The sequence below is a fragment of the Pan paniscus genome, chromosome 10 (genome assembly GCF_029289425.2).
Source record: "Pan paniscus chromosome 10, NHGRI_mPanPan1-v2.0_pri, whole genome shotgun sequence".
NCBI classification, from domain to species: Eukaryota; Metazoa; Chordata; class Mammalia; order Primates; family Hominidae; genus Pan; species Pan paniscus.
This window is the reverse complement of record NC_073259.2, coordinates 120,192,098-120,209,323: the sequence shown is the minus strand read 5'-3', so window position 1 is coordinate 120,209,323 and position 17,226 is coordinate 120,192,098. Positions and strand designations below refer to the sequence as shown.

Genomic DNA, 17,226 nt, shown 5'->3' with positions numbered 1-17,226 from the left:
TTTGGCTTGTTTCTAGTTTCAGCCAAGTATGAATATTCTTGTTCTTGGTTAGATATGATGTTAATTTCTGTTAGGTATACACCCAGGAGTAGAATTACCGGAATGGGCTATAGAGTTTGCCTTTATTTGGCTTTTGGTTATTAAAAGTTCCAGTCATCCGTGTGTACATAAATATCTCTAGCTCTCATGATTCATTAATATTTATTTAGCCCTGGCTTCTTTTTTTTTTGAGACGGAGTCTTGCTCTGTCACCAGGCTGGAATGCAGTGGTGTGATCTTGGCTCATGGCAACCTCCTCCTTCCAGGTTCAAGTGATTCTCCTGCCTCAGCCTCCCGAATAGCTGGGACTACAGGCGCATGCCACCACGCCCAGCTAATTTTTGTATTTTTAGTAGAGACGGGGTTTCACCATGTTGGCCAGGATGGTCTTGATCTCTTGACCTCGCGGTCTGCCCACCTCGGCCTCCCAAAGTGCTGGGATTACAGGCATGAGCCACCGCACCTGGCCCCTGGCTTTTTTTTTTTTTTAATTAAAAAAATTTTTTTTGAGGCAAGGTCTCACCCAGGCTGGAATACAGTGATACAATCACAGCTCACGGCAGCCTTGACCTCCTGGTCTCAAATGATCCTCACACCACAGCCTCTTAAAGTGCTGGGATTACAGGTGTAAGCCACTGTACTGGCTCTGGCTTAAAAACCAAAACAATGCAGTCTTTTAATTTCTACCTACAAGTTTTGGAATTCCATCTTTTTTTATTTTTCAGTGGCCCCAGGGTGACTCAGGCACTCACTCATTAGCTGGCCATCTGATTACTCAAAGAGGCTTAGATAATTGACACACTGGGAGGGGAAGTAACCAGGGAATAACAGGGGAGTAACCAGGGAGGGAGCTATTAGGGAAGCAAGAGCAAAGGACAGTGCCTGCCACAGAAGGACATCACGCACTTTTATTTTCTAGATGGAGTTAGGTCTTCCAAGGCGGGCTTTAGACATTCATCTGATTTTATTATTATTATTATTATTGGCACATAGTCACAAGTATATTCATCTCTAACTGGAGAATTATTTGTGAAACCACTGCTAAAAGCCAGTTTCCTAATCAAGGTGCCAGGCCCTGAAACACTCTAGATAGGTCCTCAGGCCCTGAAATGTTCACATTATTTCATCAGTTCTGAAGCAAGGAGCAAGAGATGTTGACAGTTATCAAGGAGAAGAGGAAGGGTGAGGGATGTTTGTGTGGGGAAGAGAGCGGTGGGGGGTTGAGCGGGGAGGAAGAGGCTCAGAGCCGCAGCTGATAACTGGGGACTCATACATATTCATGAGGAGGACTGGGATTGGACCAGAGGCCTCAGAGCATGCTGGGACATTTTCCAGGCTGCCTGGTTGCCAGGCAGAGTTCCCAGGGGCCACCGCTGCCTTCCCCGGGCAGCTTCAACCCACAGACACCTGCAGAGACCCTCCTAGTGTCTAGAGGAGGAGAGTTAGGATCACTTTGTTTTAGTCTGATTTCCCAGGAAAAGCCCTCACTCAGTTCTCTCCCCCAACACTGCCTAAGGTGTGAGGCCGGGCACAGTGGCTCACACATATATGTAATCCCAGCACTTTGGAAGGCAAAGGTGGGAGGATTGCTTGAGCCCAGGAGTTTAAGACTAGCCTGAGTAACATAGCAAGACCCCTGCCTCTACAAAAAAGTGAAAAAATTAGCTGTGCATTCTGATGTGTGTTTGTAGTCCCAGCTACTCGGGAGACTGAGGGAGGAGGATCGCTTTAGCCCAGGAGTTCAAGGCTGCAGTGAGCTGTGATTGTGTGACTGCACTCCCTCCTGGGTGACAGAGTGAGACCTTGCCTCACAAACAGACCAAATAAATAAATAAAAACATAACCTATGGTTCCATTTACTGGGAGAAAAAATCTTTTCTCCACTGAATTTCACTTGGGCCTTTGTCATAAATCAAGTGACCATATGTATAGAATCTATTTCTGGGCTCTCTGTTCTACACATCTACCTGTTTATCCTTATGCTATTTCTCCACAGTCTTAACGAATGTGGCTTTATTTATTTATTTATTTTGAGAAAGGGTCATAGCCCACTGCAGCCTCAAACTCCTGGCTGGATTAAGCAATCCTCCCACCTCACACTCCAGAGTAGCTGGGACCACAAGGGTGCACCACTACTTCCAGCTAATTTTTTTAGTTTTGTAGAGATGGGGGTCTTGCTATGTTGCCCAGGCTGGTCTTGAACTCAAGCAATCGTCCTACCTTGGCCTCCCAAAGTACTGGGATTACAGATGTGAGCCATTGCAACTGGCCTTGCCATTTTGGCTATTCTAGGTCATTACTATTTTCATATAAATTTTAGAATTATTTAAAAAATTTCCTGGGTGGTTTTAATTCCTTATCTCATACGCTTTCTCAGGGAACTGGCCACAAAGCAGCACTACCCTCTCAGGGTGACTTCATTCCAAATCAAGGGCCTCATTCTTAGCATCCAGTAGCCCAAATGCAGCTGACAATGTTCTCCCAAGAGTTGAGTAGTTCAGAGGCTGTACAGAGCAAGCCCAGACTCAGATCAGATAATCCAGCCAACTCTGCAGACTCCGGTGTTGACCTGCCCTTGAATAGAGACTAGAGACTGTTCCATGACTAGCCAGAAATGCATATGGAAATTTAATATATGATAATGATGGCATTGGGTGCTTTGTGAAAAAGATGGACTATTCAATAAATAGGGGTTGAGGTCAGGCATGGTGGCTCCCTTGGCTTTGAGTGGCCGAGGTGGGAGGATTGCTTGAAGCCAGGTGTTCAAGACCCTGTCTCTACCAAAAAAAAAATATATATATATATATATATAAAATACATTTTTTATATATATATATTTTTTTGAGATGGAGTCTCACTCTGTCATGCAGGCTGGAGTCAGTGGCGCGATCTCAGCTCACTGCAACCTCCATTTCCAAGGTTCAAGTGATTCTCCTGCCTCTCTTGTAATCTGGGATTACAGGCGCCTGCCACCATGCCCGGCTAATTTTTGTGGTTTTAGTACAGATGGAGTTTCAGCATGTTAGCCAGACTGGTCTTGAACTCCTGACCTCAAGTGATCCGCCCACCCTGGCCTCCCAAATTGTTGGGATTACAGGTGTGACCCACTGCGCCCAGCCTGCGAGCCACCGCACCCGGCAAAAACAAAACAAAACAAAACAAAAATATATATATATGTGTATATATATGTATATATATATATTCCCTTTATATATTTATACAGCTACTATATATATTTATATGACCACTATAGATAGATAGATACAACTGAAAAAGATAAAACTGAAATCTCACCTTATTTATTTATTCGTTTTGAGACAGAGTATCACTCTGTTGCTCAGGCTGGAGTGCAGTGGCGAGATCTCAGCTCACTGCAACCTCCGCCTCCTGGGTTCAAGCAATTCTCCTGCCTCAGCCTCCCAAGTAGCTGGGACTACAGGCGCATGCCACCACGCTCAGCTAATTTTTTGTATTTTTAGTAGAGATGGGGTTTCACCAGGTTGCCCAGGCTAGTTGTGATCTCCTGAGCTCAGGCAATCTGCCCACCTCGGCCTCCCAAAGTGCTGGGATTACAGGCATGAGCTACTGCACCTGACATTTATTTATTTATTTATTTATTTATTTATTTATTTATTTATTTATTTAATTTATTTTGAGAGGGAGTCTTGCTCTGTCGCCCAGGCTGGAGTGCAATGGTGAGATCTCAGCTCACTGCAACTTCCTCCTCCTAGATTCAAGTGATTCTCCTGCCTCAGCCTCCTGAGTAGCTGGGAATACAGGCACGTACCACCTCGCTCGGCTAATTTTTGTATCTTCAGTACAGACTGGGTTTCACCATGTTGGCCAGGCTGGTCCCGAACTCCTGACCTCAAGTGATCTGCCCATCTTGGCCTCCCAAAGTATTGGGATTAGTGTGAACTACCACGCCTGGCCGAAAGACTACCTTATTATTCATATGGAAATAAATACCAAATGGATCAAATATTTACGTGTTAAAAATAAAACCATAGGCTGGGCGCGGTGGCTCACGCCTGTAATCCCAGCACTTTGGGAGGCCGAGGCAGGCGGATCATGAGGTCAGGAGGATCCAGACCATCCTGGCTAACACTGTGAAACCCCGTCTCTACTAAAAATACAAAAAATTAGCTGGGCGTGGTGGCGGGCGCCTGTAGTCTCAGCTACTCGAGAACCTGGGAGGCGGAGCTTGCAGTGAGACGAGATAGCGCCACTGCAGTCCGGCCCCGGGCGAAAGAGTGAGACTCCGTCCCCCCTGGCAAAAAAAAGAGAAAAACTAGAAGAATCATTGGGTGGAGACACCCACATCACCATATTCAAGTAATGCAGTCCCCCTCCCTGGTGTCCTTAGCTATTCAGGCACAAAGCACCCAGGTGTCTCACTGCCCTTTAGGGAAAACATTTCTTCTTCCTCTTCCTCTTCCTCTCCTCCTCCTCCTCCTCCTCCTTCTCTTCTCCTTTTCCTTCTCCTCCTTCTCCTTCTGCTTCTTCTTCTTCTTCTTCTTTTTTTTTGGCGGTAGGGGGACAGAGTCTTGCTCTGTGGCCCAGGCTGGAGTGCAGTGGCGTTATCTCGGCTCACTGCAACCTCTGCCTCCTGGGTTCAAGCGATTCTCCTGCCTCAGCCTCCCAAGTAGCTGGGATTAGAGGTGTGGGCCACCACACCTGGCCAATTTTTGTATTTTTTAGTAGAGATGGGTTTTTGCCACGTTGGCCAGGCTGGTCTCAAACTCCAGACATCAAGTGATCCACCTGCCTCAGCCTCCCAAAGCGCTGAGATTACAGGTATGAGCCACCACACCCGGCCAGGGAGAATGTTTCTCACCAGAGAAAATGTTACCAAATGAAGAGTGTATGACCCTCCTCTAAGTTGAGAAAATGGAAACCACTACTTAATGAGCACCTGCTGTATACCAAGCACTTTTCCATAATGTCATCGCTAAGAGCTCCAAGTTCTGAACTGTACAGCAAGGATGGGCTTTTGGGTTCCTCAGAGGTCATCTTGTTACCTGAAAAGATTCAGGCCTGCCAAAGGGTGTGCAAGCTGCCTCCCAGCGGCAGGTAAGGACAGGCCCAGAGCCTAGCGAGTCACTGCTTCATTCTTAGGTTCTGAGGACAAGCAGTAGGAATGGGAAAAGAGAACAACCAATTAATCCTAGTTGGATGCTAAACAGTCTTTCAGAGTGGAGGGAAATATATCCCACTAAGGATGGTGACCTAAGACTCTAGAAGCCTCTGCTAGGTAGGTACATATGACGCCCTGGTCTTGCCAAGTTCAGGGAGCTGGGTGCCAAGTCTATCAGCATTCCTCTGGGGCCAGGCCAACAAAGGTAGCGTAAGAACATGGCTGAGTAACCCGAGCCTTGGTTAGTAGCCTCATATGTGCTCCCCTTAAAGGTGCTGTATTTTTCCATTCCTGGGAAATTCTTAAATCTCAGGTGACTCATCATCTCTTTCACTTGCACCAAAGGTGAACCCCAGCTCTCCTCCCTCCTTTTCCCTGTCCAAGCCCAACCTCAGCAGGGTCACACGCCATCTCTGAGTGATCCTAGGGTCAGCTTGCCTGAGACATCTGCCCTTCATTGTTGCTGCTTAGCATGATTTGGGGGGCATGGAGTTTCCCCTAGCGCAGGGTTGCCCGATTTAGCAAATAAAAATACAGGACACCCAGTTAAATTTGAATTTAAGATAAACAGTGAATATATGTATGTATGTCTCAAATATTTTGTTGTACTTTGCCTGATAACTTCATCCCGGGAGTCTGTTTGTTTGTTTTTGGAGAGTCAGGGTCTCGCTCTGTCACCCAGGCCGGAGTGCAGTAGTGCAATCATAGCTCACTACAGCCTCAAACTCCTGGGCTCAAATGATCCTTATCCAGGGAGTATTTATTTATTTATATATTTTTTTGAGACAGAGTCTCCCTCTGTTGCCCAGGCTGGAGTGCAGTGTTGCAATCTCGGCTCTGCAACTTCCACCTCCTGGGCTCAAGCGATTCTTGTGCCTCAGCCCCCTGAGTAGCTGGGATTACAGGTGCGCACCACCCTGCTCAGCTAATTTTTTTTTTTTTTTTTTTGGAGATGGAGTCTCACTCTGTTGCAGGCTGGAGTGCAGTGGCACAATCTCGGCTCACTGCAAGCTCCGTCTCCTGGGTTCACGCCATTCTCCTGCCTCAGCCTCCCGAGTAGCTGGGACTACAAGTGCCCGCCACCACGTCTGGCTATTTTTTTGTATTTTTAGTAAAGACAGGGTTTCACCGTGTTAGCCAGGATGGTCTCGATCTCCTGACCTCGTGATCCGCCCACCTTAGCCTCCCAAAGTGCTGGGATTACAGGCGTGAGCCACTGCGCCCGGCCGCTCAGCTAATTTTTGTATTTTTAGTAGAGATGGGGTTTTGCCATGTTGCCCAGGCTGGTCTCGAACTCATGTCCTCAAGTGATCCGCTCGCCTAGACCTCCTAAGTGCTAGGATTACAGGCGTGAGTCACCATTCCCGACCTCTGGAGTATTTAAATGCCTTCCTTTTTTTTTTTTTTTTTTTTTTGAGACGGAGTCTTGCTCTGTTGCCCAGGCTAGAGTGCAACAACATGATCTTGGCTCACTGCAACCTCCACCTCCCGGGTTCAAGCCTCAGCCTCGGGAGTAGCTGGGATTACAGGCACGTGCCACCACGCCTGACTAATTTTTTGTATTTTTAGTGGAGATGGGGTTTCGCCACGTTGCCCAGGCTGGTCTCAAACTCCTGACCTCAGGTGATCCACCCGCCTCGGCCTCACAAAGTGCTGAGATTACAGGCACGACCCACTGCACCCGGCCTATTTATTTATTTATGCAAGAGTCTTGCTCTGTTGCCCATGCTGGAGTGCAATGGCACGATCTTGGCTCACTGCAACCTTTGCCTACCGGGTTCAAGTGATTCTCCTGCCTCAGCCTCCTGAGTAGCCGGGGTTACAGGCTCACACTACCACACCCAGCTAATATTTGTATTTTTAGCAGAGCAGGGGTTTTATCATGTTGGCCAGGCTTGTCTTGAACTCCTGACCTCATGTGATCCACCCACTTTGGCCTGCCAAAGTGGTGGGATTACCGGGGTGAGCCACCAAGCCAGCCTTACCACACTATTTAAAATTACCTCCCTCTCTCACTGCCCCCCTTTCCTGCTTTATTTTTCTCAGTAGCATTTATCACCATGTAATAGGCTATCTACTTATTTATTGTCTGTCTCCCTCACTACCAATAAAAACTCCATTAAGTCTCTGTCTATTTTATTTATTGATGTATCCTCTGTGCCTAAAACAAGAGTATGTCAAATAATAGGCACTCAATAACTCAGTGTTGTATGAATAAATCTATCTGTAAAAAGAGAGGTAATAATAAGATCTACCTCCCAGGGAAATACGATGACAGTTATGAAAATTAAATGAGAGAATAAATGTAAAGACCTTGCATTTAAATACTCTAGGCAGATACCGAGTAAGTATTCATCTAGGATGCTTCTTTGTTGGCTGAGTCCTGGGAGAAGGGTGTGTGGCAGGCCAGGTCTCACTAACACAGGCCTCCATAACAACTGTTTCAGTACTAACTGAGTGGTTCAGTTACATATTAAAAGCTAAAAAAAAAAGCCAGTACCTTTATACAAAGGATGGAATGTAACAAAAGCCCACCAAGAGTTTTGCCTAGGCCTTTCCTTGGCCTTAAAGCATGACAAAATAACGAAAGAATTCCTAACAGGACCCATTTAGGATTAAACAAATTTTATTGGGGGTCTGAAGTAACTCCCCAAACCTCCGTGATTTAGTAGGAGGCAAGATAAGGATAATCACCTCAGCACCTATTGCCATTTAGATTAAGTAAATTTACTGAGGCTTCAAAGGAAGGTCTTCAGGATTCAAACCTTAGTTATAGACTAAAGTGAGTTAATCAATTATTATTATTATTATTATTATTATTTATTTTTTTTTTGAGACGGAGCCTCCCTCGCCCAGGCTGGAGTGCAGTGGCGGGATCTCGGCTCACTGCAAGCTCCGCCTTCCGGGTTCACGCCATTCTCCTGCCTCAGCCTCCCTAGTAGCTGGGACTACAGGCGCCTGCCACTGCGCCCAGCTAATTTTTTGTATTTTTAGTAGAGATGGGGTTTCACCGTGGTCTCGATCTCCTGACCTCGTGATCCGCCTGCCTTGGCCTCCCAAAGTGCTGGGATTACAGGCATGAGCCACCGCGCCCGGCGAGTTAATCACTTATGTCTTTAGATGAATGCACATTTACACGTAGACATATAGCTTAGAAGGTATATAAGCTCTGGAAAGCTTTGTAATTTTAAGTTGGTCTGGTGATAATTTCCAGGCCTTCTCCCTGTAACTGGTTGCAGAAATAAAAACTCGCTTCCTCTCCAGTTCATCTGCACCTCCTTACTGAACCAGGAGAAACAGCAGCCTGACGCTCAGTTTGGTCCAGGAACAGGTGGTGGAGGGCTCTCGAACTTTTTTTTTTGAGATGGAGTCTCGCTCTGTCGCCCAGGCTGGGGTGCAGTGGCGCGATCTCGGCTTACTGCAAGCTCCGCCTCCTAGGTTCACGCCATTCTCCTGCCTCAGCCTCACGAGTAGCTGGGACTACAGGCGCCCGCCACTACGCCCCGCTAACTTTTTTTGTATTTTTAGTAGAGATGGGGTTTCACCGTGTTAGCCAGGATGGTCTCGATCTCCTGACCTTGTGATCCGCCCGCCTCGGCCTCCCAAAGTGCTGGGATTACAGGCTGAGCCACAGCGCCCGGCTCTCTCGAACTTTTTTGGCAGATTTTTGCTGTTGATCAGCCCCGCTTCCCCAACTTTCCCCTGGGTCTCTCTCCCCCGGGAGTTTCTGGTTCCTCTGCGATTAATCACAGCCAAGTCTAGCTGGTTCTTCAGGACGGAGAATAAATAGGATAAACAGGAGCAGCCGAACCCTAACTTTGAGCGCTTTCTCCCCTCCTCTCCTAACTTCCCAGTCAGTGACTCGGAAGATTTTAACAGCAACAGCTGCCTCCTCTTGCCAGCTTGATCCCACCTGCTAAGTGAAGGAACAGCGTTTAAAGAGGTGGCAATCGGCAAGGGTGGATGCTTCCCTTTCCGCGCAGGCGCGTTCAGTCGCAGCACCGCGACTATCGTGATAGACAAGCGAGATCGACGCTGGCCCTTTAATAGCCCTTTCCCGGGGTCCTGCCCCGCGCGTGCGCACTGTGGTTCTGCGCTTGTCATCATGGCGACGCGGGGCCATGTGCAGGACCCTAACGACAGGCGCCTCCGGCCCATTTACGGTGAGTGTCTTGGACCAGCCCGCTCGCCAGCCCGACGCGCCGAGGGCTGCCGAGGCTGGGGCGAAAGCCCAGGAGGGGTGCTGAGGGCCGGCGCGCGGGCCGGGCAGGCGCAGGGGGCGGGCCGCGCGGGCCACTAGGCCGCAGCCGCGGGCCTCGCGTAGGCGCCGGCCCAACCTTCCTCAGCCTTGGGGTGGTAGTGGCGCGGTCTGGGCAGCAGCTGGTCGGCAGAGCTGGCCTGCTTGGCAGGCCCCGTGGGACGCGTGGTTCTGCAGACACCTGCGCTACCCGCAGGCTGCATCGTTACCGCCGCCCCTAGGGAGACCGGAGATCTCCCCGAAGGTGGAAGCCGGCTCCGGCACGAGGGTGGGACGCCCTGCCTGAGGGAAGATTCCCTACCAGAGATTTTTTTTTATTTACGGGAATTGGGCCTAGAGGGTTGTCTGACTAGGTGGGCTTCGGTGCATAGGAGAAACTGAGGTCCGGAGTGGGGAAGGGGCTGACGCAAGGTCACCCAGATCGAGTCAGAAGCAGGCCCGAGATTCCAGGCTCCCAATCCAGAGCTGTTGGGTGGAGAAGCAGCTGCTCTGGTCACACGTGGGAGGCGGGGGGAGGGGGTCTTGGGCCTAAAATAGCGGTGAAGAGATTGTGATAGCTCGTGTCAGAGGGGCATGCAGAGCTACTGGAGGGCTTCTCCTTTCTGCAGCTTCTCTGTGGTTTTCTCTGCAGCTTTCCTTCCCTGTGCTAAGCAGATCCCTCTCCACAACTCTTACCTCAACCCGCAGACTTGAAGACCTTGATGTCATCTCGTCCATTTACCCTGGTAGTGAAAAATCACAGATTTGAGTTTGGGAGAAACCCTTTTCCAGTAACCGAAATGTGTAATTGGATTGGTCCTTTTTGCATTTCCTTTCCTCTTAGATGGTTTTATGGTCTTGGTCTATCTCACTTAATGGTGAGGAAGCTTCAAGGTCAGTGGTTTTTACAAAAGTAGACATCGTATTTATAGACCTCATGTGGATGTTACTAAATTGGAGGCTTCTCTCCAAGGCGGGAATCGTTTTGGGAGCGGGGGGCGGTGGTTAACTTTGTTTCTGGCCACAGTTAGTCCGGCTTTTATTTCATAATTTGTGTGATTTTTTTTTTTTACTCTCACATCTCATTTGATTTTAGCAACAATCCTATAGCTAAGGTTTATAGATGACTCATTATGACAGTCACTGGCCTTGGCCTTTTATATGGGTTATCTCATATAATCTTCACCCATTCTCAAAAGGTGGCTACTGTTTTTTCCTGCCCCTGAACCCTTTAACAACAACAACAACAAAAAACAGATGAGGAAACTGAGGCTTTATTGATGTTGTGTAATTTGTCTGAGGCCACTCAGTATTTCTTGGAGCTAGAATTTGAACCCCTGTGGACTGTTTCAGGCTCACCTTTTTTTCTTTTGAGATGAGTCTCACTCTGTCGTCCAGGTTGGAGTACAGTGGCACAATCTCAGTTCACTGCACCCTCTGCCTCCCAGGTTCAAGCGATTCTCCTGCCTCAGCCTCCTGAGTAGCTGAGATTACAGTTGCACGCCACCAGGCCCAGCCAACTTCCATGTTTTTAGTAGAGACAGGAGTTTACCATGTTGGCCAGGCTGGACTGGAACTCTTGACCTACTCAGCCTCCCAAAGTGCTGGGATTATAGGTGTGAGCCACCATGCCTGGCTCCAGGCTCACCTTTTTTTTTTTTTTTTTTTGGAGACAGTCTCGTTCTGTCATCCAGGCTAGAGTGCAGTTGCACAATCACAGTGCACTGCAACCAGCCTCCGCCTCCTGGGTTCAAGTGATTCTCCTGCCTCAGTCTCCTGAGTAGCTGGGATTACAGGTGCCCACCACCATGCCGGCTAATTTTTGTATATATTGTAGAGAATGGGTTTCGTCATGTTGCCCAGTCTAGTCTAAAACTCCTGAGCTCAAGCAGTCCTGCCTCAGCCTCCCAGAGTGCTGGGATTACAGGTGTGAGCCACTGTGCCTGGCCCAGGCTCACCTTCTTAACCACTGTGCTAGAAACTACCTCACTTTGAGCTGAAGACACTGATTTGCCTGAGGTCACACAGATGGTAAGTGGCAGAGAAAGGACTCTGATTTCCTATTTCCCCGGGGCTGCATATTCTCATGCCCTTGCCCTCCAGTGTATATTTTCAGAGGGCAGAGATACATATACAAGGTGGGTGATGGAAGGTGAGAACTGAATCCAGGGTTCATAGTTTGTGACTCATTACAGCTTTGTGCAGCAGCTGCCTGCAGACTTTTTTTTTTTAAACTAAAAAGACTCAATACTTTCGAGAATAATTTGATTTTTAAAATTGTTCTTGAGGACCAAAGAGAATTTCTTTGGTCCCATAGTTATTTAGAATTAATAGTGTTTTGACTGTCCAATGGGAAACACCATGTCCATTTCACATCACTAAACATCAGGATATATTAACAAGTTATATTCTCAAAACTGAAGTCAGAATTATGTAGCTTTTGTAACATGTACATGGGAAGAGGATTAGAAGAGGCTTTCTTCAGTAATTCTAAGGCGATTAGTATAAACTGGCAGGACTAGGAAAAGAACGGTACAGACTGTCCGTGAATTCAGCACTTAAGCACATTTGACTTTTGAACTCCCCACTTTTGTTGTTTAAATACATTAGTACCCCCAAACAACCATGGTTCCTTGAATTCAGACATTCTGACAAATGAACAAACTCATCTGTGGTGGTACTTGCCCACCAGCCAAAAATTCAACAACTATCAGCATTAATTAGTGTTTACTGGTGGGCTGACTGCCCTATTAGGTAGGTAAGATTATTGTGATCAAACTGAAGCCTAGAGATTAACTTGCTCAAGGTTGTAGCTACCAAGTTGTAGAGCTGGGATTTGAACATAGACATTCTCACTGAGATCTCAGCTGTTCACCAAGTTCAGATTCAGTAGCATCACTGTCTTTGTACAACAGTATTTGTACTGCCAAGGTTTCAGGATTTATTTTACAATTGTGTTGGAAACCTTGCTTGGGGCCTCAGCTCTTGCTGGAATTCATTGAGGGTATATGTGGACAGGGCTATGTGGTGATAAATTGTGGTGGGTTGAAATTTTACTGGTGGTGTCTAGGGTTGGAATAGCTTTTCTGTGTGCATAGATTTGAAACATCTTTCCAGTGCATCTCACATTACTAATAAGTTTGGGTATTGCATTTTTCGTTTTTGAAAACCTCCACCCATGACCTTACTGGAACCCATACTTGATTATTTGGTCTCCTTTTGCTAAAATTATTCTCTTTTGCTACGTAGTTCCCAGCAGATTTTGTACTCTTGTGTGACTTGGTAAGCCCCAGTGCCTTCTTTCATTATTTTTTTGAGACAGGATCTGGCTCTGTCACCCAGGCTGGAGTGTCTTGGCTCACTGTAACCTCCACTTCCCAGGCTCAAGTCATCCATCCACCTCAGCCTCCTGAGTACTGGGACTGCAGGCGGGCACCACCACGCCTGGCTAATTTTTGTATTTTTTGTAGAGACAGCATTTCACCATGTTGTTCAGGCTGGTCTCGAACTCCTGAGCTCAAGCAATCTGCCTGCCTTGGCCTCCCAAAGTGCTGGGGTTACAGGCGTGAGCCACTGCGCCCTGCCCATTATTATTATTTTTTTTTTAAGAAGGAGTCTTGCTCTGTCACCCAGGCTGGAATGCAGTGGCGCGATCTTGGCTCACCGCAACCTCCGCCTCCTGGATTCAAACAGTTCTCTGCCTCAGCCTCCTGAGTAGCTGGGTTACAGGCATGCACCATCATGCCCGGCTAATTTTTGTTGTTGTTGTTTTTTTTTTTTTTGAGATGGAGTCTCACTCTGTCCCGCAGGCTGGGGTGCAGTGGCGTGATCTCCGCTCACTGCAAGCTCCACCTTCCGGGTTCACGCCATTCTCCTGCCTCAGCCTCCAGAGTAGCTGGGAATACAGGCGCCCGCCACCACGCCAGGTTAATTTTTTGTATTTTTAGTAGAGACAGGATTTCACCACATTGGCCAGGTTGGTCTTGAACTTCTGATCATGTGGTCCACTTGCCTCAGCCTCCCAAAGTGCTGGGATTACAGGTGTGAGCCACTGCGCCTGGCCCCATTATTCTTAATTTTAAAACATTTTCAGTGGTTATGGATTAGGGAAGGGAAGGGATGGAGGGAGATAATAAATATTTGACTCTGTTTTGTTATGCAGCCTCCTCTACCCCATACTTTTATTTATTTATTTTTCTTTCTTTTTTTTCTTTTTTGTTTTTAATTTCACGCTCATATTTTTAGATAATTGGAAGTGGAATTGATGGTCAGGTATGGCACTTAATAAATTTGTATAGAATATGGGAATTGCTAGATCAGCAAATTGCATAATAGAAATAGAGAAAGTTCAAAGTAGAAAAAAATGTGTGCATAGTCTTTAGAATATACACACATACACAGGCATGAGATCCCTTGTTTTAATATGTCGTACTGACCTGCAGTCTTGGATTAGCCTGGATCAGGTGTAAGATATTTTCCAGTGTGTCTCCCGGGTGACAGTCACTTCTTTGCTGAGTTAGGACATTTCTCTTGGGTGCCTGGCTCAGGTAATTATTCCACTATAGTTCATAGTTTAGGAGTTCCTGACCCCAGGATGGTGTATGATACTGGTCTGTGGCCTGTTAGGAAATGGGCCGCACAGCAGGAGGTGAGCAGCAGGGTGTTGTGGGGGAGAGCATTACTGCCTGAGCCCCGCCTCCTGTCAGATCAGCTCTTAGGAGTAGGAACACAAACCCTGTTGTGAACTGTGCATGTGAGGAATCGAGGTTGGCGCTCCTTATGAGACTCTAACTAATGCCTCATATCTGAGGTGGAATAGTTTTATCCCGAAACCATCCCTCCCTGCCATCTGTGGAAAAATTGTCTTTCATGAAATCGGTCCCTAGTGCCAAAAAGGTTGGGGACCACTGCTCTAGTTCATAAATGAAAACTTGCAGGTCCTCAATCAAAAGTGGTATTTATTCTGACCTCCCCTTGGACAGTGTGGTAGCTTTGTGAGTCTGGTCCTATTTTGCCTCAGAAGTGACAGGGTACCTTGGTGAGTGAAGACTATCTTGCCTTTCTGTAGAAAAGTCACTTGGCACAACCTATTTTTTTCCATTCTGAAAATATGACCATTTAAAAAGCCCGGACTTACTAGAACTTCTCTCAATGAATCTAGAACTTCCATCACCATTGGATGGCTGAGACCACCTCTGCCATACCAAAACCTTGCTCATAACCAAAACAGTCCCTGTTGGTCTTTTGCCCTGGACCTGTGACATTCTGGACTATTTTTGTGTTCAGTTTTGGCCAAGTGTTAACAAGCATACAAAGCTGGGCACAGTGGTTTGGCTGGGTGAGGTGGCTCATGCTTGTAATCCCAGCATTTTGGGAGGCCGAGGTGGGTGGGTTGCTTGAGGCCAGGAGTTCGAGACTAGCCTGGCCAAAATGGCAAAACCCCATCTCTACTAAAAATACAAAAATTAGCCAGGTGTGGTGGCAGGCGCCTGTAACCCCAGCTACTCAGGAGGCTGAGGCAGAAGAATCACTTGAACCCGGGAGGCGGAGGCTGCAGTGAGCTGAGATTGTGCTACTGTACTCCAGCCTGGGGGACAGAGCGAGACTTCATCTCAAAAAAATAAAAAATAGGGCTGAGTGCAGTGGCTCACGCCTGTAATCCTAACACTTTGGGAAGCCGAGGCCGGCAGATCATGAGGTCAAGAGTTTGAGACGAGTCTCACCGACATAGTGAAACTCCGTCTCTACTAAAAATATACGAAAAATTAGCCGGGTGTGGTAGTGTGCATCTGTAATCCCAGCTACTCGGAAGGCTGAGGCAAGAGAATCGCGTGAACCCAGGAGGCGGAGGTTGCAGTGAGCCGAGATCGCGCTATTGCACTCCAGCCTGGGCTCCAGTGCGAGACTCCATTGCGGGGGGCGGAGGGGCAGCTAGTGTGATGGTGCATGCTTGAACCCAGGAACTTCAAGCTGCAGTGAGCTGAGATTGTGCCACTGTACTCCAGCCTGGGCAACAGAGCAAGATTCTATGTCAAAACAAATAAACAAAAAACTCTTCTGCTGTCTTAGCTGAATAATTCAAACAAACAACAACAACAAAAAACCCTGACCTAGACTTTTAAACTGAAAATGAAGGTTTTAGTGCACAAAAATATTCTTAGATGAATACATAGATTAGAGGGTAGTTGTTGAAACATAGGGCAAGACGAAGAGATTAGTACATTTCTTTTTTTTTCTGTTTTTGGAGACAAGGTCTTGCTGTGTTGTCCAGGCTGCAGTGCAGTGATGTGAACATGGCTCACTGCAGCTTCGACCTCCTGAGCTCAAGTGATCCTCCCGCCTCAGCCTCTGGAGTAGCTGGCACTGCAGGCACATGCCACCATGCCTGGCTAGTTTTTTAAATTTTTATTTTATTTTATTTTTTTGAGATGGAGTTTCACTCTTGTCACCCAGGCTGGAGTGCAATGGTGCGATCTCAGCTTGCTGCAACCTCCGCCTCCTGGGTGGATCACTTGAGTCCAGGAGTTTCAGACCAGCCTGGCCAACGTGGTGAAAACCCATCTCTACTAAAAATACAAAAAAATTAGCTGGGCATGGTGATGCACGCCTGTAATCCTAGCTACTCGGGAGGCTGAGGCAGGAGAATAGCTTGAACCCAGGAGGTGGAGGATGCAGTGAGCCGGGATTGCACCACTGTACTGCAGCCTGGGTGACAAAGCTAGACTCTGTCTCAAAAAAAAAAAAAAAAGTTGGAAAGATTTGGAAAAAATTTAATAGCTGGTAGCCATCACTAATCACTGGTTCTTTGAACTTCCTGTTGTGATCACTTTGTATTATCTTTTTTTTTTTGATAGATTTTTTAAGATGCAGTCTCACTCTGTCACCTGGGCTGGAGTGCAATGGCGCGATCTCCACTCGCTGCAACCTCCGCCTCCTGGATTCAAGTGATTCTCCTGCCTCAGCCTCCCAAGTAGCTGGGATTACAAGCACCTGCCACCACACCTGGCTAATTTTTGTATTGTTAGTAGAGATGGGATTTCACCATGTTGATCAGGCAGGTCTTGAACTCCTGACCTCAAGCAATCCACCTTCCTCGGCCTCCCAAACTGTTGGGATTACAGGCATGAGCCACCGCACCCGGCCTGTATTATCTTATATATATATCTTTCATTTTTCTAGCAGACTGCCCTTTTTTCCCCCATACAATTTGTTCATTTATGCATTCCTTCATTCAACATTTATTGAGGGCCTGATATGTGTTAGGCACAATATAGATGCAGGAAATGAGTACTAAACAGCACAGACATAGTTTCTGCTTTCAAGGAGCTTATCTCCTTGAAATGACAGTACACATCACCATTACAGTTATGTTAAGGGATTTGAAGGAATAGGACAGTTTGCCATGAGAGCATACAATAGGGGCATTTGGACTGTTGGGTTCAGGTCAAGAAAAGGTTTCCTGTGGAAATGATGTTTTACTTTGGACATGAAAAGAGAACCAGGGTTAGGCAAAGAGATGGGGAGAGGGTGGTGAAGACCCTGAGAAAAGGAGCTTGGTCCATTTGAGGATGTAAGCAAAGGCTTGTGCAGTTGGAATGAAGAAATGAGTGAGGAAGTGAGATGAGGCTGGGGTGGGCAGCGACTCAGCTTTGTAATCCATTTTAAGGATATTGAAATTTGTTTTAAAGACAGTGGAATCAGGCCGGGTGCGGTGGCTCACGCCTGTAATCCCAGCACTTTGGGAGGCCAAGGCAGGTGGATGACGAGGTCAGGAGATCGAGACTATCCTGGTAACACGGTGAAACCCTGTCTC

The 17,226-nt window shown here is 47.2% G+C and overlaps 1 protein-coding gene across 3 annotated transcripts in view; it reads left to right on the top strand.

Annotated features, from left to right (window-relative positions):
- Positions 1–8,516: 8,516 nt before the first annotated feature.
- The window catches only part of NAA25 (N-alpha-acetyltransferase 25, NatB auxiliary subunit), an 82,818-nt gene continuing 74,108 nt past the window's right edge, over positions 8,517–17,226 (top strand). Inside the window, exon 1 of one of the 3 annotated variants that reach the window (XM_063593691.1) lies at positions 8,517–9,339. In XM_063593691.1, the coding sequence (XP_063449761.1) occupies positions 9,298–9,339 (42 nt within the window). In that variant the 5' untranslated portion in view covers positions 8,517–9,297. The remainder of the gene's footprint in view (positions 9,340–17,226) is intronic. The other 2 variants (XM_055096180.2, XM_034934547.3) reach the window with 2 other exon arrangements.